Raw genomic sequence first — 22,500 nt, 5'->3', positions numbered from 1 at the left:
AGTGAACGTAAAATAAAATGACCATTGATCAAGTAGCATAAGCAAGCTTTGGGTAACTGTTTCAGGCTTGGGTACAACGTGGAAATGTGGAAATACTACAAAAAGGGTTTTAAATAGAACAGTTTTCCAAAATAGGCATACTGTAGGCCTAATAATACCCTTTTCAGGTTTTAAGGTTCAATATAAAACCCCTTTTAGGTCAGAATGAACCATTTAGGATTCCAAACAGCCAATTGTGGAGCTGAGAGAGGTTCTCTTTTGAATTGTATGGGTTCTACATGGGTTCTACAGAGGGTTCTTCCATGTTATAAATGGTTCTGCAGTATAAACCCATTTTCCCTGTAAGAGTTTTCAGTGACTAAATTCATTATCATTCCTGCTTTCTTGTGATCTAAAGTAGGCTAGTAATAATGGAGTCGGTAGGTTATGTTTTACTATAGCAGGCTGTCGGTGATTCATTCATTGATAGGCTACGTCTATTAGCTGATTGATTAGGATTGCTTACCCGGATGTATGTCAGCATGACTACAGGTCCATGGGAAATCAGAAAGGGCTAAGAAAGTCAAATTTGTGTTACAAAAAATAGCCTCCCACAGAAACACACTGCATCAAAAAGCATGATTGTGATTCGAGTTCATTAATTTTCAATCATGTAAACTGTAGGCCTTCTGAATACGCCTTTCCTCATATAGAGGCCATACATCAAAACACTAGGCTATACACTCTAAAAAGGAAAGAAAGAAAGAAAGAAACTTCGCATTAGTTTACGCCAAACGCGCAAATTTCCTCCTATATACGGGGATTATGAAAGTTCATATCTAGCCTATATAACAGTCCCGTGTGAGTTATAGGCTTCCAATAAAATAACATTGCTGTCTAAACATTGTGTTCAGGGTGTCATGAACTCATAATCTTAAGAAACCATGTAGTATTGAGCAAACTGTTATTGCAATGTGAGTGATGGACCGTCATTTGCTGTCTGAAAACATCCAAGGTGTGTGTTTAAGGCACATCTTTGTTGAAGCTCATATTGTTTGCCTGAACTGTGATTTCATAGTGGTGGAGTCATGCTAATGGTCTCAATTAATATTTAACCGTTGAGTAGTCACATGACAGGCGGCATTATCAGGGAAACCAAAGAACAGGCTTCTTATCCACCCCAATAGCCTATCTCAAGGTAAACGTTGCACAGCGTAGGGATTGCGGTTTTGTTCCAGATACGTGTGTATCTTATCTGTTCAAATGTCTAATGTAATCTTTTTTTGAAGAATTCGAGCTTTACAACATTAGCCAACCTCTGGCTGGCTGACCCACCGCGTGACGTCAGGCGGCAACAGCCCCCCAGACTGACTGGTCGCGGAACCCCAGTGCGCGTGCCCGTGCACAAGCACAGTCACATCTTAACGGACGCGCGGGCACGTCGGTATACACGCCGGGAGCTCGGCGCTGCGCTCTCGATAGTCCAAGGTGCTCCACAGCGAATGAAATACAAGCAGGCTTACGCACCATAACAGACGCGAGCAGCGGTTTGTGGCACGGTTCTGTGGCTGGCGACGGATCCCTTAAAACCATGCTGGATTGACTGGAGAGATGCTACAATCAATGGCTTGGCTTTGAAATCGTTCACATTTTATTGGAAAGGAGTGTGTGTGTGAGACGGAGCGAGGGAGGAAGAGCGTGCGCGGGTGCGAGCGAGAGAGGGGAGAGAGAGAGAGGCGGAAATAAAGATTATTGCAACGATGGAACTTACAATGGAAAACATTGGGAATCTGCACGGCGTGTCTCACGCGCATCAAAGCGACTTGATGAACTCCCAGCACGCACGGCAGCCCACGTCGCATCGGAACTTGGTGTCGCACGGACGGTCGGCCATGGTGTCCAGTATGGCCTCGATATTGGAGGGCGCGGGGGACTACCGCACGGACCACGCATTGTCCGGCCCCTTGCACCCAGCCATGACCATGTCCTGCGACTCCGGCATGAGCCTGAGCAGCACCTACACGACCCTGACACCGCTGCAGCACCTGCCGCCCATATCCACCGTCTCCGAGAAATTCCACCACCATCCCCACCCGCACGCCCACCACCACCCGGCTCACCAGCGGCTCACCGCGGGCAACGTCAGCGGCAGCTTCACCCTGATGCGGGACGACAGGAGCCTCGCCTCTATGGGCAATCTGTACGGCCACTACCCGAAGGACATGTCCGGCATGGGCCAGCCGCTGTCTCCGCTGTCCAACGGCCTCGGCTCTTTGCACAACTCCCAGCAGACCCTGGGCGCGTACGGACCCGGGGCGCACCTCTCCAACGACAAGATGCTCTCCTCCGGGGGGTTCGAGTCTCACCATGCTGCCATGCTGTCCCGGAGCGAGGAGCAGCTGGCCCGCGGCCTGGGGGGTCACGGGGCCGGGATTATGTCCACCCTGAACGGCATGCACCACCACAGCCACCCGCACACTCAGGCCAACGGGTCCATGCTCTCCGACCGCGAGAGGCAGTCGGTGGGGGGGCAGGGAGGTGGGTCGGGACCGGTGGAAGAGATCAACACCAAGGAGGTAGCGCAGCGGATAACGGCGGAGCTCAAGCGCTACAGCATTCCCCAGGCCATCTTTGCCCAGCGGATCTTGTGCCGGTCCCAGGGCACCCTCTCGGACCTGCTTCGTAACCCCAAACCCTGGAGTAAACTGAAGTCCGGCCGGGAGACTTTCCGGAGGATGTGGAAGTGGCTTCAGGAGCCGGAGTTCCAGCGGATGTCCGCGCTGAGGCTAGCAGGTGAGAGAGGAGAGGTGTGTGTCCAGGCTACCGACTGCTGTTGGGCTGGTGCGTGAGCGCGCGCGCGTCTGCGTGTGTGTGTGTGTGTGTGTGTGAGGAGATCAATGTTGAGTCAATGTGGCGAGACAATCAACGGCTCCTCACACACACGTTAGTTGAAGTTGGGAGACATAACTGCGTAAAATCCATCTTCCTGGATTGTTTGGGAGATCGCTTAAACAGGTGGGCTACAGTTTGGATTGTATTGGATTGTAGCCTACCCCAAGATAAACGGGTGAAGGTGAAAATAGCTGTTATTTAAGATGGCACTGTAGATTAAATCGAATTAAACTTGAAAATAACAATCAAAATGTATGTAGGCTATACTGATACGATTCTGATTTATGCGCGAGCAAACACACACACACACACACACACGTAGGCCTACCTCTTAGACCACAGACAATGGGCAAACACAAGACTGTGTGTATCCTAGCTATATCATTTATCCACAATAATAGGGTTGAAATAGAGAGAGACTGGTGGGTTTAGGATGTCATTGATGCTGCCGCTCCTCTCGTCCAGTAGACTGAAATACCATCTTCACTGGAATATGAAAACGTCCCAGGTGCTCTCGTGGGCCTTCACTTCCCCTGACCAGGCTCGCAAACAAGACGCGAAGGGCCCAGCCAGCGCGTCAGAAGAGCGTGACCTCTCCGGATCAATAGCTCGGGTCCCGGCGTCCCTTTTCAAAGTAGCCCGCTGATAAATGATCGATCTGGGTCTGAAAGACGGCTCCGCAAACAGATGCGTCTGTCTCTGATATTTGAGGCCATGGTTCCCACTCGGTCTGTATTTTGTCTTAAAACTTGTCTTAAACTATTTCACTTTCTCGGACCGCTGTCGAATTTAAATAAATGGTGCTTATAGCCTAATTGAATATTGCTGAAGCGATTGACTTTGAAGACATCACGAAATAAAATATCATTTTAGTGATAGGCCTAGCCTATGTCTTGGGCGATTCATTTTGTAAGAAAGAAAACCATATAGTCTAAACAACAAAAGAAAACGTTTGTACTATAGCCTATTTACAGTAGCCTATAGGTCTTGCCACAAATATTCCCATTGTTTAAATAACCTAAAGCAACAACAGTTAAAATAGCCTAGCATTACAGTGGTTTGCTCAAAATAGCCTGACATTTGCACTTAATATATTTTCTTATAGGTCGACCATCGCTCAATTTGAAATTGAAGTGCACACCTTCGTTTTTTAAGTGGAAACGCGGGTGTCAGATATGAGACAGATATCACCTTTTTAATCCATCTATTTTCAAGAAGAGCAGGCTATTTAGCAGATTCAAATCTATTAGCCTATTTCAGTTGAACAATTGTGATTTTTTAGTGTTGCTACGGAGGCTATTCCCGGCTAAGACCCGATAGTCGCTCTTAATGATGAAACGGGCCTTTTAGAACGCCTTGTGACTAAGACCCAGATGAACAAGTTAACCTAATTATCTCGAGTAAAAGAGGCTATAGAACGCAGTAGAATTGAAAACTATGGACTTCGAAGTGAGAGGGTCCATTTCATTGATGTTGTGTTCAGGCTTAAGGAAGCTGTTTAGACGTGCGCTTCCAAACGTCAATCAGTCTCTCCTGTGTTGTATTTCAGCGGACGGTTCAATTAAGCAGATATAGTGGCATATTTTAGTTCCAGTCAATGCCCTATTGAAAAGCACTTAATGGCATGTAAATTGTTCCTGTGCGCGTTTAGCGGGGTTCTGGTAAATAAAGATTTAAGCACTCCACAAGTGTCTCTTTAAGTGCCGTCGCTGTTAAAGGTAATTGGGCAGCAGGTTTTATATCTCCCACACCTGATAAAGAAAACCTGCAGAGAAACCCTTTGTGTGTGTGTGTGTATGTGTGTGTGTGTGTGTGTGTGTGTGTGTGTGTGTATGTGTGTAGCCTGTGTGTGTGTGTGTGTGTGTGTGTGTGTGTGTGTGTGTGTGTGTAGCCTAAGCATAGCTTTGTAATGTAATGCTACATTTTTTGTTTCAATTTATGAAAGATATGTCTTATCATCGTCTTATGTCTTATCAGTTAATATACTACAGTAGCCTAAGTAGCAGCGATGTCAGTAGCCGTGGTAGCACGGGTTTGATGAGGTGTGTGGTTAGTGTGTAGTAGGCTATACTGTAGCTAGCCTAGGCTACACAGGGCCACTTTCCTTTGTGATCTAAAGGGGCGGAACAATCTCTTGTGCTGTCGAGAGCTACCTCGTTCCGTCACTCGCTCACAGGCAAAATGAAGTTGGGCAAAATGACAAATGACGGCTATGTAGATGGCCGGGGCTACATTTTACTTATTGCATTTAAATTCGCCATTATACCGTGCGCGCGTGTGGGTTGGGGGTGGGAGTGTGGGGGGGGTGTTTCTGAAAGGACGGTTGGCAATACTCGGTCGCCCACATCAATCAATAAATTCAAATTACTATTCCAAATTCATCACAGTCACACAAATCAATGCCACTGCTCCGCTTAGCTAATGTGAAAATCCCAGCGTGTCCGCTATGCTCACGTGACTGTCTCCAAACAAACACTAAAGCCTAGCATGCTATTTATGTAATAATAATAAAGATGGAATCGCTGAGTGCATCTGCTGTACACCTCGCACACGCTCACCCTCGGAGTGGCCTGTATCTTACGCGCACGATAGGGTTGGGTTTGGAGGCTAAACCGCTTTACACACCAAACAATGCCTCTACAGAATAAAGATAGCTAGGCCACTCTCAAATTAAAGCATTTGACCCCCTGCATTCCTAACCTGGCCATTTGACAATTAAGAGTTCACATTAAAATAAAATTAATGTAGGCTATCAAACCTAAATATACTATAGCCTACTATAGGCTACTGCAGGGGCCTTCGGGCCTTTATTTATACCTCGCATTTCAGGTAAAATGATTTAGCTCCCCGGCGGAGTGTAATGCTTAATCTGCATAGAAGATAAAACGAACACACACTGACAGCCCAAAACAACAACCGAAATTGTGCCGAGAGAGACGCGGCACAGTGGTGCCTGAGAGCCATTTAAGATTGCATTAACGATGAAAACAATTCGTCTTTGCATCTGTGTTGAATTCCACACTCCATCTCAATGTATTTGGCCGGGTCAATAAAGCAGTGATCGATACGGATAGCCAGTGCATCTATCAATTATTCCGCCTCAGCACTCTCTCCCATTGGGCTCTCAGGGCGCAGTGAGGGGGGGGGAGGCAGGAGCCGGGAAAAGAGGAGGGAGAGACAGGAAAAAGTGCCCCCCATCGCACCTCTCTCTCTCTCTCTTCTCTCTCTCTCTTCTCTCTCTTTCTCTCTCTCTGTCTCTCTCTCTCTCTATTCTAATCGTGTTACATCTGTAGACTGGATGGCAAACTCACTCTCAATATGCCCGTAGGGGCCCCGGTTATACAATCCGCTCTGCTCGGGGGTGAACAGGCTTCCACCGACGCGGTGTTGCAATACCGACGCTCGCTTGACAGACAACACTAGACAGCAGAGAGCAACAGCGCTGCTGACACCCGGCCAAACCCTCCGTGTGTACAACAGGCTAGACGCATCCCACTGAGCAAAGACACGTCTAAAAGACGTCTTTTAGATGTCTTTTTTTGTCCAAAGACATCCAATTAGGAGCCAGAATGAATGTTTTTTTTTTACGTTCAGATATTGAACCCGTTTGCACGTCCACAGACGTCTTAGAGGGGTCCAAGCCAGACGTTTGAATATTGAGGGGTCCAGCAGACGTACAAATGGGGTTCGGGACCGACGGACGTTATTAGGACATGATCTGAACGTCTCCCTGACGTTGCGTGTTTGCTGGGATTACGCATACACTGATTTCACCCCAAATGCAAAGGCTTCCACCCCAACGTGGTCTTGATGGGAGATATTTAGACCCGTGAGGTCGCCATCCCTACGGCCCGCATACACAGACACCCCGGAATGTGGACTAAACACAAACCAGTGTTCATTATCATTTAAATGGACGCGGCACGTGTCAGATCTATAGGCTAAAGCAAACCAATAGGACGTGAAAGCGATGTTTGAGACATGGCCGGCCCCCAGGCCTGTCTGTACCTTAGAAAGGGGCAAATATTCACACAGAGAATCCGTTAGTTCTCGTTGTTGTGAACCGTTGACGATGTGTAGAGAGTGTCGCTGTCCAGGTGCTGAAATGACCTCACACTAAGAACGAGCTGCATTTGTCCAGCCTGGCCCGTCTGACTCTTCAGCGATCAATATCACACAATGTCACAATCACATCATTCTCACACGCCTGCGTGCTAGCTGTGATTAAAGAGTCGATCACAGATCAAGCGAACTGCGGGAATTAGTCACTCCAGGAAAGGCAAGATTAGATACTGTCAGTGTTTAACTAGGCTATACCATCTTTATAATCTATATGTGAGGAATGTTGTTGTTGACCCGTATCTTACATGCGGTTAACGGCTGTGGTTGAGCAGGGCGCTAGGTTTTGACTGATGTGGGATCACTGAATGTAGTCCTTTTTTCAATGGAGAGATGGGTTGATGCTATAGTCCGCGAAATGATCGATGTGTTCTTAAATAATTGATAGACGAAGGGGAGACAGGAGAGAGAACCGTGCAGCTGCGGTCTCACCGTCGCGGTCTTCTTTAAGCACAGCAACTTGTGCTGTAAATATTGAGAAACAAATAGGCTACCCCCCCCCCCCCCCCCCCACACACACACACACACACACGCACACAAACACCTCCACTCACTCCGCGCGTGCGTGAAATCTAGCAGGCTTATCTGCTGGACAGAACTCCAGGAGCCGCTGCGTGCGTCATTCTCTAAGCTCTGACGAGAGCAGTTAGACTATATGTTTTTCTCCCTTCACATCCATATGTAGGTCAACCAGATGACAATGTATAATTTGAACTGTTTTCTCTGTTTGAGGATCGAGAAGGAGGTGTGTGTGTGGTGATGGTGCACGTAGCCTAACCCCCCCCCCCCACACACACACACACACACCACCACGTCCTGTATTTTTCCTTCCTCCAGCGTGCGTGCATGTGCGTATGTGATCGGGATATAGAGTGCGTCTGCGCCATGCATTGTTAAGGCTGATCTGGCGAGCTCTGAATCGGTATCGATTTCCGTTCCCCCGGTCTCTCCTTTCAATCGCTGGAGCCGCGCCACGCAGCCGTACACCCGCGCGCCCCTTCCCCCTCCGCCTCTCCCTCCGCTCCTAAGCAACCCCCCCCCCCTCCACGACCACCACCATTAACTGCTCACCCTTCAAAACATACAACGGAATGACTAATAAACACCAACTCACAACGGCCGGTATAGCCTATTGCTGGCGAAGCCCCCATAGAGGTGTTTTAAACAGTTATTTTACAACGTCATGTCTAAAAATGTGAAGAAACAAAATAGAAGAAAGGAGAAGTACCCAGACTGTACCATGAGGCCTGCATTTCTATCACCCTCAACGATCCATTCACAATGTGTTCATATGATGTGTGTGTGTGTAGACAATATCATATAAACACACACACACACACATTGAATTCACACAGAATTCACACAGGGTCATCGCAATTGTAAATGCAGCAGCAGAGCTTGTTGTGTTGCATGTGCCTCTCCTCGGTATACTGTCTGGGTATATAGTCTGGGTATACTGTCTGGGTATATAGTCTGGGTATACTGTCTGGGTATATAGTCTGGGTATATGGTCTGGGTATACTGTCTGGGTATATGGTCTGGGTATATGGTCTGGGTATATGGTCTGGGTATACTGTCTGGGTATATAGTCTGGGTATACTGTCTGGGTATACTGTCTGGGTATATGGTCTGGGTATACTGTCTGGGTATATTGTCTGGGTATATGGTCTGGGTATATGGTCTGGGTATATAGTCTGGGTATATTGTCTGGGTATACGGTCTGGGTATATGGTCTGGGTATATAGTCTGGGTATATAGTCTGGGTATATGGTCTGGGTATATGGTCTGGGTATATGGTCTGGGTATATAGTCTGGGTATATGGTCTGGGTATATAGTCTGGGTATATAGTCTGGGTATATGGTCTGGGTATATAGTCTGGGTATATAGTCTGGGTATATGGTCTGGGTATATAGTCTGGGTATATAGTCTGGGTATATGGTCTGGGTATATAGTCTGGGTATATAGTCTGGGTATATGGTCTGGGTATATAGTCTGGGTATATGGTCTGGGTATATAGTCTGGGTATATGGTCTGGGTATATGGTCTGGGTATATGGTCTGGGTATATAGTCTGGGTATATAGTCTGGGTATATGGTCTGGGTATATGGTCTGGGTATATGGTCTGGGTATATAGTCTGGGTATATGTTCTGGGTATATAGTCTGGGTATATAGTCTGGGTATATGGTATGGGTATAGGTCTGGGTATATAGTCTGGGTATACTGTCTGATTATATGATCTGGGTATATCATCTGGGTATACTGTCTGGGTATATAGTCTGGGTATATGGTTTGTTCTATTTTAGATGGTCTGTCCCTCTGCTCGGCGTCGCCTCCTCCTCAAACCGGATCGATAGGAGAGGATGACCTTTAAATGAAATTGCTAGGAGACTGAACGGTGCACAAGGCTGGCATCAAAGGGTTAAATGGCATCGTCTCGCCGATTTTGAAGACAAACAGAATATGGACTAATCCCGGCATGGGCCCCCCCTCCTAGATGATAACACCGTCGCCATGCTGACTTCCTTAAGATAAGATGACATTTCATAATCCCCAGGGAGGGGGGTATTTGGGACGCCTTATATAGGATGTTTGAAGTATATGAAGTATAGGTCTAGCGTGCAGGAATTCATACTTCATAGGCCTGTGTTTCACCCGTACGCTCTAAGGGCACTATATAGAACCATTTATAACAGCAGAAGAACTGTGTTCCAGCTAGAACCATTTTCTTGTCAGTGTATGGAACCTCTTTTCAGAGGGCTCTTCTGTTGTAACAAACTGTCTTTTTTAGTGTATATTTTTAGGTGTAGGGATGCACGATATATCGGCAATCATATCGGTATCGGCGGATGTTTGTCATTTTTTAATATATTGGTATCGGTCCGATGTGCAAAACAGGGCAGATGTGAACAGCCGATGATTATTTCTGTCTAGCTGCTGTTGTGTGTGTTGTTTTTGAGAGGAAACAATGTGGTAAATCTGATTTATCAGCTTTTCCAAATGTTTTGGAGATGGAGACAGTGTTTCCATGTGTTTTTCAGTATGTAGAACATTTGATTATCATAGAAACTTTTCGTTCATTTCGTTTTTATACAGATCATATCGACATCGGTAAATATCGGTTATCGGCCATAACGGCAATGTTAATATCTGTTATCGGTCAAAATGTTCATATCGGTGCACCCCTATTTAGGTGTCACCAATAATTATAACGAAGCCTTTCCGGGCAGTACATCAGTCAAACCAAACCTGTAACCGGCATGGAAAGACATGCTAACCTTTGAGCATTATAACTGAATAGACCGTCCACACAGTGACAGTGAAGACTGGCCGAAGTGCGTGCTCACAGTCCCCTGGTCACAGACACTCAGCCTGGGATGCCAGCTTTGTGATGTAACCCTCCCTGAGGGTCCCGTTCGGATGCCAGCTGTGTGATGTAACCCTCCCTGAGGGTCCCGTTCGGATGCCACCTCCCTTTCATGAAGAAATCACTGCATTATTTGGCATGAGTAGAAATCAACATCTGCATACTAGACACACGTTTACACCTATTCAAACATCTGTAGATTAGTGGTAAATGGACTGCACTTATAGAGCGCTTTTATCCAAAGCGCTTTACAATGGCCTCTCATTTACCCATTCACACATGAATGGCAGCAGCTGCCATGCAAGGTGCTGGCCTGCTCAATGGGAGCAATTTTGGGGTTCAGTGTCTTGCCCAAGGACACTTCGACATGTGGACAGGGGGAGCCGGGATTTGAACCGCAGACCCTATGATCATTGGACGACCCACTGTACCTCCTGAGCCATAGAGTATAGACACACATGTTTACACCTATCCAAACAACATCTGTATGGAAAAACATGTTTACACCTATCCAAACAACATCTGTAAGCCTACAGACACAAATATTTACACCTATCCAACCAGGAAGGTTGTAAGGATGTAAGGATAGAAGGTTTGAAGGATGGAAGGATGGAGGAATGGAAGGATGGAAGGATGGAAGGATGGAAGGATGGAAGGTTGGAAGGATAGAAGGATGGAAGGTTGGAAGGATGGAAGGATAGAAGGTTGGAAGAATAGTAGCCTGGAAGGATAGAAGGTTGGAAGGATGGAAGGATAGAAGAATGGAGGAATGGAAGGATGGAAGGATGGAAGGATGGAAGGTTGGAAGGATAGAAGGATAGAAGGATGGAAGGTTGGAAGGATGGAAGGTTGGAAGGTTGGAAGGATAGAAGGTTGGAAGGATGGAAGGATGGAAGGAAGGATAGAAGGATAGAAGGATAAAAGGTTGGAAGGATGGAAGGTTGGAAGGATGGAAGGATGGAAGGATAGAAGGTTGAAAGGATGGAAGGATGGAAGGATAGAATGATAGAAGGATAGAAGGTTGGAAGGATGGAAGGATAGAAGGATGGAAGGATAGAAGGATAGAAGGATAGAAGGTTGGAAGGATGGAAGGATGGAATGTATTTTATCGAATTCGATAAAGCACAGGTAGCCAATTAATTTATTAACTTTTAGCCTCAGTAGCCAGCATGTTAGTAGATGCAATGCCTCCTAAGACAGGAGAATATGGAGATGAGTATATCCAAGGATTCTACTCAGTCGAGGTGGATGCCAATTCATTTTCTTTATCCAAAATGACAGTTGAGAGGGTAGCAGAGATGCTGGGAGAGCTTCAGGTAATAGCTCCTTGTGTTGCACATTTGATAAATCTGTCACTAAAACAAGGCATTGTACCAAGTTGCACTAAACATGCTAAAATGATTCCCCTGTTTAAAAAAGGTAGTAGATCTCATTATGGTAACTACAGGCCAGTATCCATTTTGAGTGTCACATCTAAGATCTTAGAGACTGGTACATGAACAGATATCAGAATATGCGGGAAAATCTTCTGTATGAATTTCAATCAGGGTTCAGGAAGTCCTATTCTACAGACTCATGCTTACTTTACATGAATGACTTCATCAGAAAGGAGGTGGATGAAGGGAAATTGTGTGGAATGGTTTTACTTGATCTTCAGAAAGCCTTCGACACAGTAAATCATATATTGCTGTTAAATAAATGAAAGGCTCTAGGGATGAATGACACTGCTATCGAGTGGGTCACTTCACACCTGACAGACAGGGATCAGAGAGTAGAGGTCACTGGCTTTATGTCAGACACCAAACCAGCAGTATGTGGGGTTCCACAAGGAAGCGTTTTAGGACCACTGCTATTTTTACTTTATATTAATGACATGAGAGATGCATGTTCCTGTAACTTGTATTTATTCGCAGCTTTGCTCATCTCGCACAAAGACAAGAACACACTCCAGAGTAGGCTAGGAGAGGAACTCACTTAAATAAGACCAGAACACACTCCAGAGTAGGCTAGGAGAGGAACTCACTTAAATAAGACCAGAACACACTCCAGAGTAGGCTAGGAGAGGAACTCACTAGAATAAGACCAGAACACACTCCAGAGTAGGCTAGGAGAGGAACTCACTAAAATAAGACCAGAACACACTCCAGAGTAGGCTAGGAGAGGAACTCACTAGAATAAGACCAGAACACACTCCAGAGTAGGCTAGGAGAGGAACTCACTAGAATAAGACCAGAACACACTCCAGAGTAGGCTTGGAGAGGAACTCACTAAAATAAGACCAGAACACACTCCAGAGTAGGCTAGGAGAGGAACTCACTAAAATAAGACCAGAACACACTCCAGAGTAGGCTAGGAGAGGAACTCACTAAAATAAGACCAGAACACACTCCAGAGTAGGCTAGGAGAGGAACTCACTTAAATAAGACCAGAACACACTCCAGAGTAGGCTAGGAGAGGAACTCACTAGAATAAGACCAGAACACACTCCAGAGTAGGCTAGGAGAGGAACTCACTAAAATAAGACCAGAACACACTCCAGAGTAGGCTAGGAGAGGAACTCACTTAAATAAGACCAGAACACACTCCAGAGTAGGCTAGGAGAGGAACTCACTAAAATAAGACCAGAACACACTCCAGAGTAGGCTAGGAGAGGAACTCACTTAAATAAGACCAGAACACACTCCAGAGTAGGCTAGGAGAGGAACTCACTAAAATAAGACCAGAACACACTCCAGAGTAGGCTAGGAGAGGAACTCACTTAAATAAGACCAGAACACACTCCAGAGTAGGCTAGGAGAGGAACTCACTTAAATAAGACCAGAACACACTCCAGAGTAGGCTAGGAGAGGAACTCACTAAAATAAGACCAGAACACACTCCAGAGTAGGCTAGGAGAGGAACTCACTAGAATAAGACCAGAACACACTCCAGAGTAGGCTAGGAGAGGAACTCACTAGAATAAGACCAGAACACACTCCAGAGTAGGCTAGGAGAGGAACTCACTAAAATAAGACCAGAACACACTCCAGAGTAGGCTAGGAGAGGAACTCACTAGAATAAGACCAGAACACACTCCAGAGTAGGCTAGGAGAGGAACTCACTAAAATAAGACCAGAACACACTCCAGAGTAGGCTAGGAGAGGAACTCACTAGAATAAGACCAGAACACACTCCAGAGTAGGCTAGGAGAGGAACTCACTAGAATAAGACCAGAACACACTCCAGAGTAGGCTAGGAGAGGAACTCACTAAAATAAGACCAGAAAACACTCCAGAGTAGGCTAGGAGAGGAACTCACTTAAATAAGACCAGAACACACTCCAGAGTAGGCTAGGAGAGGAACTCACTAGAATAAGACCAGAACACACTCCAGAGTAGGCTAGGAGAGGAACTCACTAAAATAAGACCAGAACACACTCCAGAGTAGGCTAGGAGAGGAACTCACTTAAATAAGACCAGAACACCCTCCAGAGTAGGCTAGGAGAGGAACTCACTAGAATAAGACCAGAACACACTCCAGAGTAGGCTAGGAGAGGAACTCACTAGAATAAGACCAGAACACACTCCAGAGTAGGCTAGGAGAGGAACTCACTTAAATAAGACCAGAACACACTCCAGAGTAGGCTAGGAGAGGAACTCACTTAAATAAGACCAGAACACACTCCAGAGTAGGCTAGGAGAGGAACTCACTAAAATAGACCAGAACACACTCCAGAGTAGGCTAGGAGAGGAACTCACTTAAATAAGACCAGAACATACTACAGAGTAGGCTAGGAGAGGAACTCACTAAAATAAGCAGCTGGCTGTGTGACAATAGGCTGTCACTTCATGTAGGGAAGACAGAGTCTGTTCTATTTGGGTCTAACCCCAGATTAAAGAAGGCCCAGGAGCTAAGAGTAGAGGTGGGATCTGTGGAGAAAGCTGCAAAGACATCAGTGAAGTACCTGGGGTGTGTTTTAGATTGCCGTTTGGGTGGGGAGGGAATGGCCTTACAGGTGCTGGGTTTCTTGCCAGAAAGGCCAATCTGCTGGACACAGAAAACCTACGTCTACTAGCCAACAGTCTAGGCCATGGGTTCCCAAACTCCATCAATGTGGGCCTCCCTTCTGAAAACAGTGACACAACAGCGCCCCCCCAATCCCCCAAATTTGTCCATTTTGCAAGGCAGCGTTAGCTAGCCCATAACGTTACACAGCTAAGTTAGCTCGGTAGCACATGTTGCTAGTTAACGTTATGACGTTTTCACACAATACATTCATGCCTGCGGGGGGAGGCTCTCTCTGCACTATCCACACATTTAGTATACATCTCTCCCATTATTTATTTCGATCTTCTGACCTTCAAAATCACATTTCATTCATAAAAACCATAGACATTTAAAAAAAATAAAAAAAACATGTTTTCTCTTCTTTTTTTCTAACCATCCCTCCGCGCCTCCCCTGAATTTCTTTGGGGCCCCCCAGGGGAGGCGCGCCTCACAGTTTGGGAACCCATGGTCTAGTGCAATGCCATCTAGATTACGCCAGTGTAGCATGGTCAGCAGGTCTGTCAACTTCATTAAAAAGAAAACTGCAGGTGTCTCAATACAAGCTAGTTAGGGTGGTGATGGGGCTAGGCCCTCGTGACCATGCTAGTTAGGGTGGTGATGGGGCTAGGCCCTCGGGACCATGCTAGTTAGGGTGGTGATGGGACTAGGCCCTCGGGACCATGCTAGTTAGGGTGGTGATGGGGCTAGGCCCTCGGGACCATGCTAGTTAGGGTGGTGATGGGGCTAGGCCCTCGGGACCATGCTAGTTAGGGTGGTGATGGGGCTAGGCCCTCGGGACCATGCTAGTTAGGGTGGTGATGGGGCTAGGCCCTCGGGACCATGCTAGTTAGGGTGGTGATGGGACTAGGCCCTCGGGACCATGCTAGTTAGGGTGGTGATGGGACTAGGCCCTCGGGACCATGCTAGTTAGGGTGGTGATGGGACTAGGCCCTCGTGATCATGCTAGTTAGGGTCGTGATGGGGCTAGGCCCTCATGACCATGCTAGTTAGGGTGGTGATGGGACTAGGCCCTCGGGACCATGCTAGTTAGGGTCGTGATGGGGCTAGGCCCTCGTGACCATGCTAGTTAGGGTGGTGATGGGACTAGGCCCTCGTGACCATGCTAGTTAGGGTCGTGATGGGGCTAGGCCCTCGTGACCATGTTAGTTAGGGTGGTGATGGGACTAGGCCCTCGTGACCATGCTAGTTAGGGTGGTGATGGGACTAGGCCCTCGTGACCATGCTAGTTAGGGTGGTGATGGGACTAGGCCCTCGTGACCATGCTAGTTAGGGTTGTGATGGGGCTAGGCCCTCGTGACCATGCTAGTTAGGGTCGTGATGGGACTAGGCCCTCGTGACCATGCTAGTTAGGGTGGTGATGGGACTACGCCCTCGTGACCATGCTAGTTAGGGTGGTGATGGGGCTAGGCCCTCGTGACCATGCTAGTTAGGGTCGTGATGGGACTACGCCCTTGTGACCATGCTAGTTAGGGTGGTGATGGGGCTAGGCCCTCGTGACCATGCTAGTTAGGGTGGTGATGGGGCTAGGCCCTCGTGATCATGTTGGAAGGAGGTACTTCCCAGAGCTCAACTGGCTACCAGTTGAGGCTTGGGTCAAGGGTCAACTTTATTTATAAAGCACGTTTAAAATCAACCGAAGTTGCACCAAAGTGCTGTACAATATATAAAATAAACTAAAACAAAAAACAGAATAAAGTGCACATAATCACAGAACAATAAAAGGACAGGATACAAAACAGGACAAGGGATGTAGGCTATCAGGCCTCAAAAGCCAGTGAAAACAAGTGCGTTTTAAGATGAGACTTAAAGAGCCCTAGGTTCTGTGCGTGTCTAATGTGTGGAGGGAGGCTGTTCCAGAGCTTTGGGCCAGCCACCGCAAAAGCTCGGTCACCCTTGGTCTTAAGTCTCCATCTAGGGACTGTTAAAAGAGTCTCGGAGGAGGACCTCAGGGTTCTAGATGTCGCCCGAACTTGAATCAGTTCAGCCAGATAGTGGGCTAGAGTGACTCAGCTGAAGCTCAACATGGTTCACAAGGTCATTAACACCACGGCCCCAGCATACCTAAGCAGCTATTTCTCCAGAGTTGGGGAATCGCACAACCACAGGACTAGTTCCAGCTTAGCCAGGAGTGGAATGAACTGCCTTTGACCATCAAACAGAGCACGAACCCACACAGTTTTAAGGTTAGGAAATGGCTACTAGCCAAAGTCCAAGAATTGACAGGTAGGAGCGGGAAGGATTGTTAGTATGTGTACATGATGTGTTATGTAGTTTTATGTGTTTGTGTTTTAAGTGTTTTATGTTGAGACCAAAGACCCCAACGGAAATAAGTCCACGACTTTTTTGTGCTATACTTGATATTTGTTTTAATGCATGACATGTATTTTAAACTGATATGTTGAATAAACTGAACTAAAATGGAAGGTTGAAAGGATGGAAGGATGGAAGGATGGAAGGATGGAAGGATGGAAGAATGGAAGGATGGAAGGATGGAAGGATGGAAGGATGGAAGGATGGAAGAATGGAAGGATGGAAGGATGGAAGAATAGAAGGATGGAAGGATGGAAGGATGGAAGAATAGAAGGATGGAAGGATGGAAGGATGGAAGGATGGAAGAATGGAAGGATGGAAGGATGGAAGGATGGAAGGATGGAAGAATGGAATTCTCCAGAGAATCCAAACGTGAGCCAGGATGTGTTGACGTTGCCTTTCCTCTCGAGCAGCAGCAATATTCCCGCCGCGCGCTGTGGCCTGCTTGAGTACATAACCAAGTAACCGAGTCCACGTTATAAATCTCCGGTCCACCAGTGCTGAAATACCGACTGCCTCTCCACGGTACCCGTAGTGGCTTATCAGACACCGTGACAGGCCATCGCTTATTACCGACCCGTTAATGGCCTGCTCAGTGCCAGATCTGATGCGCATGCTTAGAGAACAAGGAAGAAATAGTGTCTTAGCAATTTAGGGAGAAAAACGGTAGGTATTCAGGTTTCTAAAACAGGAGGGAAAATAGTTTGTCTTTTCAACTCCAATTGGACCTTATTGACTTCATTCAACTTGAAGCTTTGATTCAGATTGTTGTGTTTGTGAAATGGTTATAATAGATAGCATCAAAAGCTATACTCAAATCTCAAATACCAGGTGTACAATTCACTCACTATCAATATTTAAGATCAAAATTATTTAATGCAGCAACACGTCACGCATAAATAGCTTATTGGTCTGTAGAAGGAGTAGGATTATAGCAGCTTATCAGATCTCCTAATTAGGCCTATTTGTTAAGGGCATATAACTGAATGCTGATGTCTCTGTCTCAACGGGACTGTGTAACCATTAAGCCTACATTCTTTGTATCTAAACCTGGATTAATGATGATAGGTGTTTTGGAGTCTTTGGGGGAGGGGGGGGGTGATGGTGTTGATGTCTGTGGGGTCTTGTAAATCCTGTTTGTATGACATTGAATGTATACAAATCAGAATTTGATATGATTTGATATACAGCCTAATTCGGGAACGTCTAAACACAGGAAATGACTCATGACCATCACTGGCCAATGGGCACTGGGCTGGCAACCATGCCGCGTCGATTTTTCCTCCATTTATTGTGACAATAAACTACAAAGAAATGACCTGCAGCTTCACTCAATGTAGCCTATTGCATTGTCTGTACTTCCGTCATTTAACTCATTAGTCCCTTAAGTTTTTCAAGTTTAAAGACGAGCTTTATCTCAAATTAGAACAAAGACCTGTGTGAATTTCATCTCGAAGGCTGTGTTGTTGTTTTTTAGTTCCCATGGGCCCCGCCCATATATCATAGGCAGGTGGTACAGGCTGACTGACTGATCAATACTTGTCGAACTAAAATCAAATAATATTTTTTTCAGGAAGACAGCTAGGTAAACGAGGGCTTATGAATGCCATGCCAAATTTTTACATATTGCATTATTTTTTTCCTGAATGCAAATTCAATTTAAATCGAACATATTTGTATATATTTCAAAATACTCCTTCTCATTTTCCGCAATAGCCTATATCAATTATAGTCCTTATTGTCTGACATGCAGCCTACATGCCTGCACTTCCTTCAAATACACTGGTCTACCGGGGTTCGATTGAAGCGAAACCGCATGTCACACACACCGCAGCTGCAACCCGAAACTCCGGTTGGGAAAACCCACACAAATCAACCAAGGAACAAAACGACCGTGAATCAATTGATGAATTAATCGATGATATAAGCCTATCGTATGCTAAACAAACAAACGTAGCTGGAGACTCAGAAGTATTTGAATTGGTATTTCATTTGGCAACGCTCATTTTCATATCGGGGCTTTTGGCTGCTAGCTGAGCGGCATTTGTAGGACATTTCTGATTTATTTAACCGTTTAGGCCTACTGAAAATGTAGCAATGTTGTAGCTCGTAAACAAATGTATTTAGGCCTTCTTAATGTATAGGGTCTCTCTCCGTGTCTGTGTGTGTGTGTGTCTGTCTGTTTGTGTGTGTGTGTGTGTGTGTGTGTGTGTGTGTGTGTGTGTCTGTCTGTCTGTCTGTGTGTGTGTGTGTGTGTCTGTGTGTCTGTCTGTGTGTGTGTGTGTGTGTGTGTGTGTGTGTGTGTGTTTAGGCTAGGCCTACCAAATGCACAACCTCGTTTGTTTAACGGTAATTGTTCCAGAGAACCGTAGAATGGCGTCAGTGTGTATTCAGCCGTCCATATCAATAACAGACCCGTATTTCTGTCCCTCTGTCACACCGAGATCTCACCCATTTGAACACTACCACGCCACAGTGTCCCAGTTGTTAATGATACACCGGTCTGGTCTTGACACACTTACACACCCACATAGCATTATCACTCCATACACACCCACATTCAAAGATGGAACTATCCAAGTCCAAAATAAATAAATAATAGGCTATAAGCTAAATTAGGCTAAGTAGGCTTATAATATATTGTATTATTAGCCTATTATTATTATTATATTCCTGTTATTATTATTATTATTATTATTATTATTATCTGGAATATGTAGGGGTGGGTCGTATGCCCACCTCCCTTGTTTTCTGTAAAGCGCATTGTGTTGCCTCTGGGTATGAAATGCGCTATACAAATAAAGCTTTGATTGATTGATTGATTGATTGATATTATTATTATTTAATTACTTATACCTAATCTATTTAAGCACAGCAGGTTATATCATTTAAAAATAATTTGTATTTTTGTGGTCAAATAATATTTTTCCTAGCGAAGTTTTCCTTCCATCCTAACTTGCTTTCCAGCTGACAACCGCATTAAATCTATTGAGATGGACCTTTGAGACGATTAGCGGGGCTGTGCCACTGATAAAATGTTCAGTCCATCCCATAAATCACTAAGGAGAAAAAAGACCCCTTTACTCAATGAGGAAAAGTAAACAATCTTGGTGCTTTAACCTATCATGGAATGGCCATGTATGGCGCTGTTATTAGATAAGAAATTATGTCATGTAAAGAGTATTTTAAAGAGCCAATCAGAAGCCCCCTCGCCAGCCTCGTCAGTGCTGGTATGCGTGTAACCCGTGGAGTCAGCCATGTTGATGAGGACCACTCATTTGCGAAAGCAGACGGCTATTTCTGCAACGCGCTGGTGGCCGCCAAGGGTCATTCATATTAGGCTGACAACGCCAATCTGACATTACTTTCTCAGTTCGACTCACATTTTGAAATATTGATCAAACAGGCTAATAGGCCTATGCCTGTTAAAGCTGGCTTTCAAAATGCCCCCCCACCCCATCCCAATTTCACTATGATACGGTGAGCTACAGGACCTTATGTTTCTCAAATGTTCTCTTTCCCGAGTGTAGGCCTGTGTCCGGCAGCTAAAGACATGGGCATCTAAACATACGTCTGATAAACATATTGACAAGTCGGCTAATCTACAAAATACACACAAAACATATGAGGCTAAGCATGTGCCTATTTGAGTCAACAAACCATCTAATCAGACAAGGCCAATGTCAGCAGGTCAATGGAGGCTAAAGTCGGCAATGTCAATTCTACAACCAAACAACAATGTAGGCTTATGGCAACCAAGCTAATGTCCTTATAGGGCAGGTGTTGTTGAAAATGTGTCCATTTTGCATGCGTGTACTGTTACACTAGTTACACTGAACCAACAGGAACTTGTTTGAAGCCAATTATGAGGTTATGATGCACCGTGGCTGCTTCTCACCTTAAAACAGATGTTAATATCAACACACTAATGTGTCTAAAAGGACTACACATTCTGTGTTATATTTGACACAATCAATGTGTTAAAATCCACCACTCCAAGGAAGCTATAACACCATTAGCTCACTAGCTACTGTTCAAGCAACACAATAGTTGAGTGGAGTGTTTTAGATTTTCTAACACAGCGATTGTGTCAAATATAGTCCCTATATAGACACATTAGTGTGTTGATATTAACACATCTGTTTTAAGAGTGCAGTAGCCCGTTGTCCTCTGCGAGCAAGAGGCTCTGAGAGGCGTTTCATATCGGGCCTATGCAGCCCATCGATCCCAAGCAGACCCGTTGGCTGCACGGTGCGGTTAGCTATCGATTTCCCCCTTCAACCCCCTCCACACACACACACACACACACACACACACACACACACACACACACACACACACACACACACACACATACACACTCGCACACACACACACACACGCACACACACACACGCACACACACACACCACCTCTGGCCTGCCGCTGGGACTGCTCTCGCATGCTAAGATATTTATTTATTTATTTATTCATATTCTTATTTATTCATCAGCTTCTTAATTTATTCGAGTGCGTTCAAATACGGAGGGCAACGAGATATGATTGGCTAATTTATATTTTAAACAGCAGGGTATATTGGTAATATTTGTATAGTGGTAGTTGAAAACATAGGCTACAAATCACATGATTACATTCTGCACAGAAACACCGAGGGAATGCTCTCAAGTTCTATCAATGCGTTGAAATGATAGGCCAACATACTGTTATTTGATATCAAAGCAAACAACACAATTATTAATTTCGACTATAGCAACCTATAGCCTATGTTTGCCTGGTCTGGCCTAAATCCGTCTGATACAGCAGCGTTTCTGACAAACGAACTTATTTAGTCATTGATGACAACACGGGTGCAGGCCTAGGCTATTTGTAATGCAGCCTTTTAAATGCTTGGCTATTTCATGATCGCGAATATAAAATTATATTTTATAAGCCTTTCAATCATCTAAAACTAATAGGCCTACGAGGCAACATGCTTGATAAAGAGAGACATAACGAGACATTGAAAACAAAAGATCTATGCACACGAGAGACGGTTATTTGTTAATTTTATAGGCGTATGATACCCTACCTCGCTTTGATGAAGCGTTCTTTTCTGTACCATAATGAGAGAACAGTGGTGTGTTTATAGCTGGACTCTTTAGGCCTGTTTATCTGGCTGGTAACCACTAGCCTACAGCAGACAAGCAAAGCAGGGTGACATTCAGAGTGGACTCTGGGAGAGTGAGCTTTATTGGAGTTGCGGGGATGCCTTGGAGCTGAAGGCAAACAAACAAGTTATCAGTATATTAACACCAATTCTCTCTCATTGCACTAAGCGGTATTGAGCTGGGGAGGGGGTTGAAACCTTGGCACAGCCCCGCAGCCTGGATGGAATAAATACAGTAGCCTACAAACAGGCTTTTAAAGTGCAGTCTTGTCGATGAACACACTATCAATCTTTGTGCAACAACAAACAGCCTTGTGAAGAAAAAAAAAACGTGTCTTTTGTAGGCTATGTACCAGCGCCACCCTATAGAATCAGCACCCCGCGGTGCTCCGGCGGGGCGGGGCAGCATCAGGTGTCCTCCTGCGGGGGCAGACGGAGAGGACCGCGGACGCATGCCAACTGGCACCGTCTTTCCCCGTGCTGAAGGGACGTGACCGGGGGCTGTTCCCGAGTGAGGGCAGCAGACCCCTTCGAGGTGGCAGCGGTGTGTATGAACAAGCTGAAACGCAGCCAGGAAAGCGTAAAGCTGTTTATTGGTAGATTAATTCAATCAGTCGTTATAGAGCTCCGCCATTCACACC

The 22,500-nt window shown here is 45.6% G+C and overlaps 1 protein-coding gene across 1 annotated transcript in view; it reads left to right on the top strand.

Annotated features, from left to right (window-relative positions):
* Positions 1-1,739: 1,739 nt before the first annotated feature.
* onecut3a (one cut homeobox 3a) overlaps positions 1,740-22,500 on the top strand; it is a gene marked incomplete at both ends in the record, with an annotated part of 29,420 nt that continues 8,659 nt past the window's right edge. The window contains one exon of the mRNA XM_084459184.1: positions 1,740-2,771. Within this exon, the coding sequence (XP_084315310.1) occupies positions 1,740-2,771 (1,032 nt within the window). The remainder of the gene's footprint in view (positions 2,772-22,500) is intronic.

Source organism: Borostomias antarcticus, assembly GCF_949987555.1.
Source record: "Borostomias antarcticus genome assembly, chromosome: 26".
In the NCBI taxonomy this organism is placed as follows: domain Eukaryota; kingdom Metazoa; phylum Chordata; class Actinopteri; order Stomiiformes; family Stomiidae; genus Borostomias; species Borostomias antarcticus.
This window is presented reverse-complemented; position numbering and strand designations above follow the sequence as displayed.